The 12,674-nt window shown below is 37.4% G+C and overlaps 1 protein-coding gene across 1 annotated transcript in view; it reads right to left on the bottom strand.

The window, feature by feature from the left end:
• Positions 1 to 1,351: 1,351 nt before the first annotated feature.
• Nup62cl (nucleoporin 62 C-terminal like) overlaps positions 1,352 to 12,674 on the bottom strand; it is a 58,742-nt gene continuing 47,419 nt past the window's right edge. The window contains exon 9 of the mRNA XM_048428512.3: positions 1,352 to 2,440. Coding sequence (XP_048284469.1) covers positions 2,346 to 2,440 — 95 coding nt within the window. The 3' untranslated portion in view covers positions 1,352 to 2,345. The remainder of the gene's footprint in view (positions 2,441 to 12,674) is intronic.

Raw genomic sequence — 12,674 nt, 5'->3', positions numbered from 1 at the left:
TGTAACTGTAATTCTTGCTTGATAACTGTTTCGTTATATGTAATTTTACTATGTTAAAGTTAAAGCCTTCCTTTTTGTTTAAACAGAAAAAGGGACATGGTATAGGAGTTCCTCCTGTTTGCGTGTTGCTTTCATTGGTTAATGAATAAAGAAACTGCCTTGGCCTAGTTGATAGGGCGGAACTTAGGTAGGTGGAGAAAACAAGACTGGGAGGAAGAAGGGCAGAGAGAGAATAGCCATGGATCCTCTGCCTCATGTGGCAATACATAGATTAATAGAAATGGGCTAAATCAAGATGTAAGAGTTAGCCAATAAGAACTTAGAGCTAGTGGGCTAGGCAGTGTTTAAATTAATACAGTTTCTGTGTGGTTATTTCGGGTGTAAGCTAGCCGGGCAGCCGGGACGAACAAGGGGCCCTCTCCCTACAACATATGTTGATAATTATAATGAACTTCAAAAATTATAGATTACTTAAAATTCTATTCAAAACTGTTTTTACCTTTAAAAGCCTATAAAATTTAGTGGTCTGCATTAATCTTTCACTATTTCTATTCTCTCTCTCTCTCTCTCTTGCGTGCACGTGCACACACACACACACACACAGAGAGAGAGAGAGAGAAAGGGAGAGAGAGAGAGAAAGGGAGAGAGGGAGGGAGGGATGGAGAGGGAGGGAGGGAGGAGAGGGGAGGGATGGAGAGAGGGAGGGAGGGAGGGAGGGAGGGAGAGAGGGAGGGAGAGAGAGAGAGAGAGAGAGAGAGAGAGAGAGAGAGAGAGAGAGAGAGAGAGAATTAAAGATTGTAGGCCTTTGCATTCCAGGACAGCACTCTGCCACAGAACTTCAGGTCCAGACATTTTTTTTCATTCTTTGAAAGAAGTTCTTATTTAGTTGAACTCAGCCTAGACTAGCCTTGAATCTGTGATCCTTCTCTCAGCCTTCTGGGTCGCTGGAATTTCAGGCCTGTGCTACCAGATCCAGTTCACAGTCTATAATTTTGTTTGTTTGTTTGTTTGTTTTTTGAGACAGGATTTCTCTGTCCTGGAACTAATTCTGTAGACCAGCCTGGTCTCAAACTCAACAGAGATCCACCTGCCTCTGCCTACCAAGTGCTGGGATTAAAGACATGTGCCACCACTGCCTGGCTCAACAGTCTATAATTTGGAGTGGTAACAAAAACTTACTGAAATAACCGATACATGTTTGTATAGGAAGTGAACTCATTAAGTTCTAGTATTTATTCTACTCATAAGACTTACCATCAATAATAGTCATCTAAAAAATATTTTCTTCTGTAACATGAACCCTTTAGTGTGGCCATGTGTAATGTGGACAACAAAAATTCAGTTCAGTCACTTAGCTTTTAATCCATTTATTTTCACTTTTAGGTCATCACATTATTAATGACATAATGAAACACGAGAAACTAAGATGCTTTAAAGCTAAGAAGAAGGGTTTTTTTTTTTCTAAGAACATGAAAAGTTACACAAAGGACAGGTCCAAATCATATGCTAAAACAAAACAAATAAAAAAAATCTCCAGGACACCTAGGTGTGGTGACACTTGGAAAACCAAGGCAGTCTAGGCTAAACAGTGAGGTCTTGATAAAAACAAAACAAAACAAAAACACTGAGGTATCCGTATAGTCAAAAGTAAGAGAATTGTGTGAATCTTACCCTCAAAAGTAACATAATTCAGTGCTGGGTATATAATCCAAGAGTTTGTAGCACTGGGTTTGATCTCTAGAACCATAAGAGAAAGTAAAGCCCTAATTAAATCCCTAATCCATAAAACCTTCTCCAAATTCCTGAAAGACACTTGCTTTCATTGCCCATATGGTCTTTCACAGATACAAATGATGTCTTAAAAATTCTATCTTAGAGTTGACAGTAAATTTCACTTGAGAGTTTACAGTATACAGCACTTAACGTGAACGGTAACAAACACCCAGTAAAGACTGGGTGGCACGTACGTTTTGGCAAACATCTTCTCACAATTAAGTAGGAAGATGGCATGTACTGGTGTAGGATGTACACTCTACATTGGTTAGCTATAGATTACATACACAAAATCAATACCTAAAAAGTAATTGCCTGAGCAAGGGGCTTAATACACCTTTTACTTAATTCTGGGTAAGCACTCTATCATTGAGTTATGCCCTCGGCACTGATCTCATTTTATTCTGAAAGAAAAATTAGATACTTCTCTTTACAGTATTTAAATGAAAAATAATCAAACACATGCACAAATTATTGCAATTAAAGATTAGTAACAGTAAATACTACTCTATTTAATAGCATCAGAATTCAGGGTTGATTAATAATCCAAACGGAGTGGGTTGGGGTGATAATTATTCAAAGGCAAACTTCATGTTGCGCCCCTGCTCCTTGCGACGATACTCCTCAAAGGCCTTTGTAACCTCTTCTACCTTCCTCTGCATTATGCCTACAGGGGACAAGTCATATAATCATTAGTCAAAGTCACATTCCAGAGACACAAACACATGCCCTCCCCTCAATTATGACATATAAAACTTTACATCTCAATTTTAATAGTTTTAATTTTTAGAAAATGAAAAGAGAGAAAAAGTCATGCTTTTGGAAACTATGAAAACAGTGGATGAGAATAATCTATTTTGTTCTTGAGCTTTTGGACAATAAGAGTCTACCTTAAGTTTGTGTTTTGTTGGAGGGAGGACTGTCTTTATTTTTACCCTTCAGTGCCAAAAAGGTGCTCAGTAAACCAACTGCATAGATTCTGGTAGGTCTGAGCTACCTACAAGTCATGAGTTCACTGGGAATATTTACATTTCTGTTGTTTCTTAGTGATTTATTTACTTTGGTAATTCTTAAGTTTGCCCAGGGGCAGTGTACTGCCAAATGCCATTAATGGTTACCATATCAAATTGTACTTTTCTCCCATGAAAAATAAACTGTTGAAGGAAGTACGTTATTCAAAGATTTTCTACAAAAATTTACAAATAGAACTGGGCATTATTGTTTAGTAGGTGATAAATAATAGTGGGAACCCCTAGGGAAAGAAAAGTTTTACAAAATCAAAACTAAAAATCTAATTGATCTACTTCATTTCTTTCAGTCAACCAGAACACTCTTAATGTCTGCTCAGTTTTTTTAAAGCATAATGCCTCCTCTTATCATATAACATATATACATTCTGCAAGATCACAGTCTAAGAATGGACAATTTAAATCATGATTATCTGTTGACTAAATAAATCTTTGTTGTAATAACAAACTGCAGGGTGCAGATCTCCCCCCGCCCCAAGCAGCCGTTTGAATGTGATGGAATCATAAAGGAGCAGAGCAACGAGTCATTAACTTCAGACTAGAGACGGCAACATAAGCACAATTCACTAATTTGCTGATTGATACATATTAAATGCAAAGAAGTACATTTATAACAATCTAAAAAATCAATAAAATGCCAAGAAACACAAGTCAGCATTATTAAGAGAGGCTTACTCTAAACATTTTGTCATGTCTTCTAATTGAATTCCCAGGGCTATTTTTGTATTAACTCACTTTAAATGTTTTAGGACTTTCATTCATTAAGGATAAACACTGCACATGTTACTTCCTGCCCAGAATTCTGGTCCCAAGACCAGCATTATTGATTTGTTTCTGTCAATATATTAAGTTAATACATCATAGATCATAGCAGAAGTAAATTGTAGTAGTAGTCGTCGTCACTTCGAAGAAAATATACCATACACATTTTTCATTATTAAAAATATACTGGGGCTGGAGAGATGGCTCAGAGGTTAAGAGCACTGACTGCTCTTCCAGAGGACCCGGGTTTCATTCCCAGCACCTACATGGCAGCTCACAATTGCCTATAACTCCAGTTTCAGTGGGTTCAACACCCTCACATAGACACACATGCAGGTAAAACACCAGTGCTCATAAAATAAAAATAACTAAATTTAAAAAGCTTAAAAGATAAAAAAAAGCCAGGCAGTGGTGGCACATGCCTTTAATCCCAGCACTTTGAAAGCAGAGGCAGGCAGATCTCTGTGAATTCAAGTCCAGTCAGGTCTACAGAGTGAGTTTCAGACAGCCAGAACTGTTACACAGAGAAACCCTGTCTCAAAAAATCACACACACACACACACACACACACACACACACACACACACACACACACACACTGAATATAGAAAAGCAAAAATTATTTTCCCAATAGGAAACTTGGGAACAAGGAAAACATTCAAATATTAGAATGCTTGATGTTTGTACAACTCTACAGAATAATTTAATTGGTCAATGGCAAAGATTATGTATTTACGCATAAAATCTCAACAATATATTTTCATAAACATGACATGCATTATGATCACAGCCAACATGGTTGTGGGGATTTCACAAGGTCATGCCATTAGATGAAGTGCTATAGACAGTCAATGGCTTCAGAGGGAGGGCAAGTTAGTTTTCTTTGGGGATGAGCTCTCTTGATAGTTAATCTAATCCCAAGTGACCAGCCCTAAACATATGTACATAGGAGCAACACTAAATGGACACACATACATGCATGCATGTACACACACTCAGTTTCTTTTCTTAAACACACCAGAACCACCTGCCCATGGGCTGAGCACCACCTACAGAGGGCTGGATATTCCCACATTAATATCTAGAAAATGTCCTACACACTTGCCTTCAGTAATCTGATAAAGCGCTTGTTCTCAAATGAGGTCCCTCTGCCCAAATACTAGCTTGTGTTAAGTTGACCCTCCCAAAAAATAACAACAAAAACAAGACATCCCCTCACCAAAAGATTTTGGGAAAACTATTCCCAGCCCAACTCCTGATTTGGGGATATATTTTCCTGCAACATAGCCTGACTTACAAATGTTTTAGGCAATGATGTATAGAGACTTCCTTCCATAAAAAGGTTATAAAAAGAAGAGATTTTGTCATTAAATTAAAACAGTTTTTAAACTATAATTAGTATTTTTTAAATGTATTAGTTACAATGACATCTTGAAATTTACAGGCAAATGGATGGACTAGAAAAAAAACATCATGAATGAGGTAATCCAGACCCAGAAACACAAACACAGTATGTCCTCTAAGCGGATATTAGAAATAAAGCAAAGGATAACCAGCCTACAGTCCACTACCCCAGAGAAGCTAGGTAACAAAGAGGACCCTAAGAGAAACTTTAATGGATCCCCCTGGAAAGAGGAAATAAACAAGATCTCCTGAGTAAATTGGCAGGGAGAGGAGAGGGTGGAGAAGGGGAGTGGGGAGGAGAATTTTAGGGAATGGGATGATCTAGTTGGGGGAAAGGGCAGAGAGGGAGAACAAAGAATGATATCTCCATAGAGGGAGCCATCATGGGGCTAGCAAGAAATCTGGCACCAGGGAAAGTCTCAGGAATCCACAAGAATGACCCCAGCTAAGAATCTAAGTAATAGTGGAGAGGGTGTCTGAACTGCCTTTCTGCTGTGATCAGATTGATGACTACCTTGTCATCATAGAACCTTCATCTAGTAAGTGATGGAAGCAGATGCAGAGATTCACAGTTAAGCACTGGGCCAAGATCTTGGAGTCCAATCAAAGAGAGGGAGGAGCGATACTAAGAGCAAAGGGGTTAAAACCATGATGGGAAACCCCACAGAAACAGCTGACCTGTGAATGTAGTGGTATTTCATTTATTTTAATAAATAAAACTTGTCTGAAGTTCAGAGAGTAAAACAGCCACACTGGCCAGTCTTACAGACCAGGCCACAATAACACACACCTTTGAACACAGTAGCCATGCTAGTTTGCCATAGAAACTGGGCGGTGCACGCCTTTAATCCCAGAATGTAAAAGGAATATAAAATGGGAGGAGACAGTTCTCAATCTCAGTCTCATTCTGAGATTCCTGGAGGCAGGGTCGCCATTTCGGACTGAGGCTGAGAGCCAGTGGCTGGCTGTTTACTTTTCAGATCTTCAGGTTGGACCCCAATTTCTCTCTCTGAGTTTTTTATTAATCCTGCTTCATCCAAGCTAGTGGAAACTCATTGATTCCAGAAAGAGAGCTGGGGAACCTGTATAGGACCCAACGAGGCCTTCTGAATGTGGGTGACAGTTGTGTGGTTTGGATAGTTTATAGGGCCACTGGCAGTGAGATCAGAATTTATCCCTAGTGTATGAACTGGCTCTTTGGAGCCCATTCCCTATGGAGAGATACCTTGTTCACCCAAGAAACAGGGGGAAGACCGTGGTCCTGCTTCAAAGTGATGTGCTAGACTTTGTTGACTCTCCATGGGAGACCCTACCCTCTCTGAGGGGTGGGTGGGTGGTGATGAGGAGCTGGGGGTGGGGAAGGAGGAGGGGAAACTGGGATTAGTATGCAAAATAAAAAATGTATTAATTACACATAAGCATTGGATAATATTAAATTCACTGTAGAAGATACTGTACTCTCAAAAGCATTGTTATAGTGTACTACTTTCTCCTAGGAAATTAACTGGGGCAATGAGAGAAAAAATACCCTGACAGAAAAATAGTCAGAAATGCAAATAGGCAACGCATTAGCTGGTGTGTAGATTGCTTGCAAGTATTTCAAAATACTTATCATAAATAACCAGAAAGATACAACCTGGACCAGAGAAATAGTTTTGCATGTTTTGTCAAGAAATGGCAGTACTGGTGTTGCTGGTAATTACAAAGGTAGTAAAAGGAGTGCAGAAAAATGGGTCCTCTAATAAATGAATTGCTGATAGAAATACAAACTAGTTCACCTTATCTGAAAGAAAACACACACACACAAGTCTATAAAATAGCGCTGCTTGTGATTCAGCATTTTAACTTGTAAGAACTATATATCCTCAAATCATGGTATGTATTAAAATCACCACCAGAGGAGCTGGAGAGATAGTCCAGTGGTTAAGAGCAGTTGCTAAACATTTCTGTTTAGTTCCCAGCACTCACACGGTACCTCGCGACCACCTGTAACTCCAGTCCCAGAGTTTCTGATGCTCTTTTGGCCTCTTTGGGCACAGCGCGCACATGGTGTAAGACATACATTTAGGCAAAACATCCATTCAGACATACATATAGGCAAAACATCCATACATATAACCTTAAAATAAATTTAACAAAAATTTCTTTTTTTAAATTTAAATTTTACAAAACTATTAATAAGCACAGCACAATTTAAAATAAAAAACAAATTGGGGACTTTAAGACTTAACAATGGGCTCTCAAAAACCTTTGTATGTATGTACATATATACATGTAACAGCAATTAATTTTAAAAGGTGCCATTAATTTGAAAGAGGGAAAGGAGGGTGCGTGGAAGGTATAGGAGGAAGGAAAGGTAACTGGAAATGATGCAATTCTATTATGGTTTCAAAAATAGAAGAAATAAAAACAAACACTATGGCACACCCGTCTATGTAGCAGTCATTAGCAGAATGGAAAGATACTCATGTGGACAGGTCTGTCAGCTGTCAGTTTTGTATCTTCTCTTTCACCAAAGGCTGACGAGTTGGGGGAGATAGCTCAGTTGGCTAAATGCTTGCTGTGTAAGTATGAGAGCTTAAGTTCAAGTCCCAACACCCTTGCAAAAGGTGCTGCAGAAGTGGAGACAGCTAGATTCCTTGGACCTGCTGGCAAACCAACCTAGATGATGAGCCCAAGGTCCCAGTGTGAGATCCTGTCTCAAAAGACAGGGTATGATAGCCAGATGCACAGACACACACACACACACACACACACACACACACACAGAGAGAGAGAGAGAGAGAGAGAGAGAGAGAGAGAGAGAGAGAGAGACATACATGCACACACAGCCATAGCCTCCACAACAATAACATTAACAGCAACAATAAGAAGCTGAATATAGTGTGCTTAGGTACATGTTGGGGACAAATAAACTGTAACTGTCTACTAAACCCTAAGGTCATAGCTACATTTTGAAAATACGGAAACATTAATGCACAATCTCCATGAATAAGTTAAAAACTACTCTGTGTATCATGTCAAGAACAAGAATTTATTTCTGAACAATCAAAAGTAGAGGAGCTTTAATAAAGAGATAATCATTTCATGAGGATCATTCTGGCAGTAGTGTGAGAATGAACTGAAGTAGAGTGAGATATGAGAAGATCACAAAAGAAGATCAACGAAGGATCTCTACAGGCTAACTCCATAAACCTGTAACATAGCAGTAAAGACATGTTTAAAGGAGGTAAAAGAGAAATGCACCAAAACATTAAAGATATAAGTAAATAAATAAATATTAAAGCAAAACAACAACAACAAAAAAGAATGGGCATTACTAGAAACACAAGCAACTGCAAACCTTTGAATACTATTGGTCAATATATAAACTAGTAAAAATGGTAGGTGCTCAAAAAAAATTAAAAGTAGAATGACTATGTGATGCAGAATTCCCCTTGATGGACATATAAACAAAGTAAATAAAATTAGTGTTTTATGGAAAAAAATTAATGATACAAAGAAAGGAGCAAAACACTTTAAAAATTGCGACAAGTTTTGTGCTAGATTTACAGAATTAGTAGGACTAGATAACTACAAAACGGTATTCAAAGTGGAGCCGAAAACAGGATGCATGACTAAGAGGCGCACCCTCCCCCTCCTCCCTATCTTACTTCTGGCTCATACTCTCTCATCAAGCTCTGCAGAAGAAGGTTTTCCTTTGAAGACTGCGAACAAGATAAACTATGGAACAGAGATAGGAGACCAAGTTAAGGGCAGGCATTCTTTACAAAAACTAAGGAATAATCAGAAGTCTCCAAGAGCTTAAATGGATGCCTACAAAGGAGCATGGCGGACCTACTTCTCTACAGCTCCAAGAACGCTGGCTCAGCGTGGACCCTACAGCCAGGGACTGGAAGATTCTTCTCCAGAGACTTTGATGGGGCGGCTAGACAGAGGAATTCTAAAGACAGGGGCTAGAAGTCCTCCAGTGAATGAGAAAGGGGGGAGGGGGAATCTAAGCAGATTAGCCCACAGTCGGTTAACAAGCCCAGGTAGAAAGGCTTCATGTAGCTTTCTTTGAGTATAAGAAAATTTGAGAGAAACTTCATACTTTGAGAGAAGTTAAAACAAAATGAAAAGCTGAAAGCAACAAATTAAGAAGGACAAAATACTTTTTTGAAAAAAATTGAACCCCATCAGGAATGATCCTGAATCTATGAAACAGGAATGCATGCTACTAAATCATATATACACTGTCATATGACAGAAAGCCCTTGCACATGGAAGCTGTGGTAGAAAGTAAAGAACAACAAAAAGTTTGGAATAAGAAGTAAGACCTCAGATCCAGAAAATTTAACAAAAATATAGCGACACTAGGAAAGAATAAAAATGTAGATGAGTTCAGGGAATCAAACATTAGATTAAGTATGTTTCTGCAAAGTGGAGCAGAGATAACAAAAGCAAAGAAATTAGCAGAAAGTTCTTTTAAGAATACAGCCTCAAGCCGGGCGGTGGTGGCGCACGCCTTTAATCCCAGCACTTGGGAGGCAAAGGCAGGCGGATCTCTGTGAGTTCGAGGCCAGCCTGGTCTACAAGAGCTAGTTCCAGGACAGGCACCAAAAACTACAGAGAAACCCTGTCTCAAAAATCAAAAAAAAAAAAAAAAAAAAGAATACAGCCTCAAAGTTTTCAATACAGAAAACAAAACAAAACAAAATGAAGTCCAACAAAAGTTCTGAATCAGAATGGCCATCAGAGTTAGAAGACAAGAGAACTACTTCATCAAAGGCCCCCAGAAAATTATTTCTAAACTATAATTCAATACCTAATATTATCAGTCAAGTGTGATAGTGGGATATTTTGTCTTTTCGGAAATGGACAAAATCAAAATATTGATAGACTATTCACTCTTTCTGGAAGCTACTGGAATATGTGCCAAATTGGAACCACAGGGATAAATAAAGGGACCAGAAGTAAGAGCCATAAAATCAATTTGTCAATACAGTAATTGGACAGAAGGGGAACCTACCTGAGGAGTAAGTTCAAGACTCACTCTTCAAGACAGCAACTATTGCAGAAGGTCCAAGAGAGGAGGGTATAGCAGGCATAGGTCCTAGGCTCAATCCCAGGGACTACTACTACCATCAAAAACCAAATTAACATCCCAGGAAACCAACAGTACAATAGACATTAAATTGGAATTTGAACTAGGTAATTTAAATTAAAATCAGGGATTTTGGTACTGACATACTGATTAAACAACATCCATATGATCATAATTAAAATAATAATGATCAAAGTGAAATTTATGTTATATATCATCTATGAATATATATTTACAAAAGATAATAGATACTTAATAAAGGAAAACTAAGAAGTAAATAGTTTTTGGCAAATTTAGTTTAATTTGAGGTGTCTTTGGCATATCTATGTGCAAATGCTTGTTAATATAGAGTTTTGATGATGAAAATAAAATAACCATCCAAGAAAGTGATGGCTGGAGATGACAACTGGGATCAAACATACCGCGGGTTAAGAGAAATGCCTTTTTAAAGGAATACCATTAGAAACAAGGAGTGGATTCCAATCAGTATTCTAAGTACCCACCTTAGAAAATAGAAAAAGGACAAAATTAACACAAAGCAAGCAAAGAGAGGAAATAATAAAGAGCAGAGTGCAATACAACTGCAGACAGAATCACCAGAGAGAAAAATCAATGAGCTAAAAAGCTAATTCTTTGAGAAAAAGTCAATAAAATTAATAAACTTCTAGGCAAGAGGGAGACATTTAAGCTCAGAAAAACATAAGTTACCAACATCAGTAGAGAAACAGGGTATGCCACTACAAAACTTGAAACTACTCTATACTTAACAGATTACCAGCCTAACAAGGATGTACCAATTCTCTGAGAAACCACAAGGTTTCAAAATTTAACCAAGGCAAAATACACCATCAGAAAAATTTTAAAAAAACAAGTGAAAATATACCCCTACAAAAATATCCAGGTCCAAATAGATTCACTGACGATCTAGCGCTCAGACAAGAATTAACACTATTTTCTCACAAATCATAATAAATATAAGACCTAAACCAGGAAGACACAGTACAAAAGCAAAAGAGAAAACTAGACCAATAAATCTGAAGAATCCTTAAAATAGCTCATATATTTAAAAACCTGTTGCAAAACAGATTCAAATAAATGTAGATTTTTATTGCTGATGCTGATGCTGTATCTGAAAAATGTCCCTGTTTCCATTATAGAAACAAATTAAATAAGAAAAATAATGTAACAATTGATACAGAGAAAGCATTTGATAAAATCTAGTACCTACTTAGGATTAAAATAAAATCATCCACCTAGAAATAGATGGGTATCACATGAGCTCAATAAAGAACATTCACCAAAACCCTACAGCTGATATTCTATATTAAGATGAAAGACTGAAGGTTTAGCATATATGACCATAAATGTACAAAAAAATGAAGTAAACAAACAAAGAAAGAAACTTAGGGCTGGGGATATAACTAAGTGGTAGAGTACTTGCCTAGAAAGTACAAGACCCGAGGTTTGATCTCAGCAACATATACAGGAAGGAGAGAGAAACAAAGCAAGGATGTATATTCACATTTATCATATTTGAGAGAATTTCTAGAAGTTCTAGTTAGTGCAAAAAATAATGGCATAAAATTGGAAAAAATAAAACAATATTTATTTGAAGATATCTTAACTGTCTTGTAGAAAATTCTAAATAACCTACAAAAATTCAAATTAAGAAGTGAGTCATAAATCAGGCAGAGTAGTGCATGCCTTTAATCCCAGCACTCAGGAGTAGAGGCAGGTAGATCTCTATTAGACGAGGCCAGCCTGGTCTACAGAGTGAGCTCCAGGACAGCCAGGGCTAACACAGAGAAACCCAGTCTTACAACAAATACAAAACCAAAAGTGAGTCATTTTTCTAAAAATTAGATTTACTTATTATGTTTTATGAGTGTCTTGCTTTTGTGTATGCATATGCTCAATGTGCAGGTCTGAAGCCCACAAAGCAATAAGAGGGTGTCTGATCCCCTGAATCTGGCATTACAGATGTTTGTGAGCCACTGAGTGGGTATTGGGAAGGAACCCTTGTCCTCTGCGAGAGTAAGATGTGCTTTTAACAACTAAACCAGCTATCCAGGCCCTGTCTTAGAAGATCAAAAGATGGATGATCAATAAACAAAATCGATCTTATGTATTAACAATGAACATGTGAAACACAATCCACTTAAAAATCACTGTAAATAAACTAAAATAAAACTGTGTATGTAAAGTGTGTGAAAAATTACAAAATGATAATCAAAGAAATCAAAAAAGACCTAGTAAAATTTTGAGACACAATATGTTTGTGGCTGGGAAGACTCATAATATAGTTAAATGTCAATTCCCCAAAATCCATCTATAGTCTAAATAGTAAGCTTTAAATGCAATTCTTAACAAATACCATAAAAATATTTGTAGAAAAGCAAGAGAACTAAAATAGCTAAAACACTTTTGACTGAAGGAAATAAATATTATTTATTATATTATATTTATAAAATATGTAGCTACAACAATGATGGCAGTGTGATATTTAAGTGGAAAGAATCAAAGATCCACAAAATAAAGACCTTAGAAAAAATTCAAGCATAACAAACGACTTTTGATTAGGCATGAAAGTAAATTCAAGGGCCAGATATGGTGGTTCATAT

This window comes from Myodes glareolus, chromosome X, assembly GCF_982192425.1.
Source record: "Myodes glareolus chromosome X, mMyoGla1.1, whole genome shotgun sequence".
NCBI lineage: Eukaryota > Metazoa > Chordata > Mammalia > Rodentia > Cricetidae > Myodes > Myodes glareolus.
The sequence above is the reverse complement of the archived record's forward strand: the minus strand, read 5'-3'. Positions and strand labels throughout refer to the sequence as shown.